Below are 3353 nucleotides of genomic sequence, written 5' to 3'. Positions count from 1 at the left end.
ATCATCCGGTGTCTGGAGAGTGTCTACCCCCGATCTGGAACAAAGCCAGACCCAGAGCCCAGCCCACCCTCTTGATGGAGAGCCCGAAACCGACGCGGCCGATGAGCCATCGCCACATGGAGTGACAGAGCTGAGGATCGCCGCGGAGTCGGAGCTGCTCATGACGTCAGTCCAGGTGCGAGAGCCGGCAACAGAGCTCGCCACAAGGGAGAAAGCGGTGGACAGAGAGAGCGCGGAGGGTGAGTAAGGATTTGGGGGAATGCAAAGCTGAGGAAAACTTAATTGACTTGTATACCGACCTGCCCCCTTTCCTCCTCCTCCGTCGGTGAACTCTGTCCCTCCCATTCCTGAGTTTAGCCCAGAGAAAGTTCCTGTACCCATGTCTAGTCCAGATAAAATTCCTGTTCCCATGTCTAGCCCAGAGGGGGCTCCTGATCCCCCGTCCAGCCCATAGAGGGCTCCCGTTCCTGAGTTAAACCCTGAAAGCCCGGTGGCTCACAAATGCCCGCCCTACCACCCGCTTCTGCGGCTCCACCATGGCTCCTAGCTCCCTCCGCTCCGCCTTGGCCCATCAGTCCACTGGCTCCGCCGGGTTCCCTCGTCCCTCTGGCTCCGCCTTGGTCTGTCGTCAACCATTCGTCACCTCGGGACTCCACTCCTCCGGCTGTGTCAGGCTCCTCCATCCCTTCGGCTCCTCCTCGGTCCTCTGTCGCTCCGGCTTGGCCCTCCGGTTCCTCCCCGTCGCCCTGGCTCATCGGCTCTCCATCTCCGCCTCGGGCTCCTCCGCCGCAGTTGGTCGCCCCCCTGGAGTAGTCAGCCCTTCCTCCACCTTGGCTCCTTCCTCCGTCGGCTCCACCATGGGTCGCCATTATGGCTGTGGCCTGGGTCCCACCTGGCACCGCATGCTCCAAATCCCTCCTGTTTCCTCCCTGGCTCCTCCCTCCGTCTGATCTGCCCTGGACTCTTTCTGTCGTCCTCCTCCCAAGGTCCCACCCGTCCCTGCCTGTGTTGTACCTTTGGCGCGAGGGGGGCGATATATCACGCCCCTGGACTGTCTTTGTTGTGTTTTCCCTCCCCATGTGCTCCGTGACCCAGTTTCTCCCTCTCATTGATTGGTTAATTTAATTCAGGTGTGTCTTGTTGGTTAGTTCTAATTACCCCATGTATTTAAGTCTCAGCATTTGCATTCTGTCTTTGTCGGATCTACATGTTGGATTACATGAGTTTACCCCTATTCCTGATGTGGATTATCCCCCGTGTTTCCTTGATTAAAGATTAAAGCCACTTTGCGTCTCCATCGTTCCTTCTGACAGCATATTGTGACAATTATATTATAAATTTATATTATATTATACTAAAGGCCACAAAGTGAAATACTGATTACATCGGGTCCTTAATACACATTATATTAAAGACATCTGTGCATTATTTACTCTACCTTGAGATGGTGCCTGCGACTCGATGTCATCTTTTTGCTGTCATGAGAGGATGAAGGAATTACAATTTAGCAAAACAAGAACAGATTCCCATTTGTTTGATAGTAAATGTAAATAACTGATATATTCATATACTCACTCAGTATTATATTAAAGACATCTGTGCATTATTTACTCTACCTTGAGATGGTGCCTGCGACTCGATGTCATCTTTTTGCTGTCATGAGAGGATGAAGGAATTACAATTTAGCAAAACAAGAACAGATTCCCATTTGTTTGATAGTAAATGTAAATAACTGATATATTCATATACTCACTCAGACATCTTGGCCACCTGTTTTCTTCACCCCTATACAGAGAGCAAAACACAGCAAATACCTCAGGTCAAGAAACCCCTTTGATATATTGACTTGAAAATGGTATACATTACTTAGAGGTCCTTATGTAATATATTCATGTAGAGAGAATCATATGGCGGGCATCAGTATTCATTTGTATCATATAGAGTGGGCTATATTTTCTGCATTCCTAATTTGAAACCAGCATTTGGAAACGTCTTGTAAGCGTGCCCACTGTGATCTGCCGGGAGGGGTGTGAATATCCCCCTCTGATATCCAGTATCCCAATCTCCCTGCTTCTGGAAAAATCTATGCAGATGCCAACAATACAACCAATCTGAAACCCTGTCTGCAGACAGCTGCATAAATCACACAGATCAGATTTTGCTGTATCCAGAATTCTTACATAAATATAACAGACCCTTTCAAAGCAGTTCAAGAGATATCTAGGGGGGCCTTTCCATGAATACTGGGTGTTTTGAATGTTTTATTTTCACAGATGCATTAATGCTATAATCAGAATGCATTAGAAATACAATTCTGTCCCCACCTGATTGGAATTTTAACAAACATATAATGCATTTAAAATGTCACTTTTGTGCCAAGCTCATTTTGGCAGTCCAACATGCATTGCAAGCTTTTCACCTGCCATATATCAGAATTCAGCAGCAAGAAAATAAAATAAAGGTTTAAATAAGTTCACATATACTGATTTAGTTTAAAAACTAATGTTAAAATCTTTTTTTTTATCATAAAATGTGTAATTATTTTATAGTTTTGGATAGCTTTAAACTGCTTACAGAAATACATTTGTTATCAAATATATATATATATATATATATATATATATTAAAAAAATCCATAATTTCCAAGTGTATAATACCCCAAAAAGTCGAGCAACAAGAAAGAGGGACCAAATGGAATCATACTCTAAAAAGGCAAATGTTCTCCTCACCTATATGAGAAAGTTAGGCAGTCGTGCAGACCTGAAAGAAGAACGTCTGGAGGAAGCAGAGCACTAGCAGCAGAGCTGCGCTCAAGAACCGTATATAAGGCTGGCATCATCATACAACTCCCCTCTTTATGGTAAGGCACTAAACACAGTTTGTTTGCCAGGCCCTTGAAATATCCACTTCTAATGTCTGCCAATCAGACTGCTTAAAATAGACAAATGAGAAAGTCAAAATTTCCAGATGTCGGTAAGATTAAACTAAGATGAAGAAGTGGGTCGAGGCGGATGTTGGATGTGATCTGATATGGGCCGCCAGGAGTCGTTCCTCTTCCAGATGAATTGATTAACATACAGGGTGTTGGAGAATAACACTTCTTTTTGTGTTTCTTGCACTTGCCGTTACTTTTTTGGTTATAACTAAGAAAAGCCTTTAGTGATTTTTTTTGGATAAGACAAGTAGTGGCTGAGCTGAACTTCTGCTTTGTAATGATCAAGTTTTTATATGGTTAATTAATAAAAACCACTTATGTATTGTGTTTCAAAGAGGTGCTCCCCCTGCTTCAACTTAATATGATCCTGCATAGTCAGCAGTGCTGACTAATAAGCATAAGATCATTTACAAATACT

The 3353-nt window shown here is 44.3% G+C and overlaps 1 protein-coding gene across 2 annotated transcripts in view; it reads right to left on the bottom strand.

The window, feature by feature from the left end:
• The window catches only part of LOC107549281 (troponin I, fast skeletal muscle-like), a 20671-nt gene extending 17845 nt beyond the window's left edge, over positions 1 to 2826 (bottom strand). The window contains exons 1-3 of one of the 2 annotated variants that reach the window (XR_001604544.1): positions 2730 to 2825; positions 1754 to 1785; positions 1596 to 1653 (exon numbers count right to left, since the gene is read on the bottom strand). Coding sequence is in view for 1 of the 2 variants with exons in the window: in XM_016230309.1 (XP_016085795.1) it covers positions 1754 to 1761 (8 nt within the window). In the remaining variant the exon portion in view is untranslated. Of the gene's footprint in view, positions 1 to 1595; positions 1654 to 1753; positions 1786 to 2729 lie in introns of those variants that run through there. The other variant, XM_016230309.1, reaches the window with a different exon arrangement.
• Positions 2827 to 3353: the final 527 nt, after the last annotated feature.

The sequence above is a fragment of the Sinocyclocheilus grahami genome, unplaced genomic scaffold (genome assembly GCF_001515645.1).
Source record: "Sinocyclocheilus grahami isolate Dianchi unplaced genomic scaffold, SAMN03320097.WGS_v1.1 scaffold367.1, whole genome shotgun sequence".
NCBI classification, from domain to species: Eukaryota; Metazoa; Chordata; class Actinopteri; order Cypriniformes; family Cyprinidae; genus Sinocyclocheilus; species Sinocyclocheilus grahami.
The sequence above is the reverse complement of the archived record's forward strand: the minus strand, read 5'-3'. Positions and strand labels throughout refer to the sequence as shown.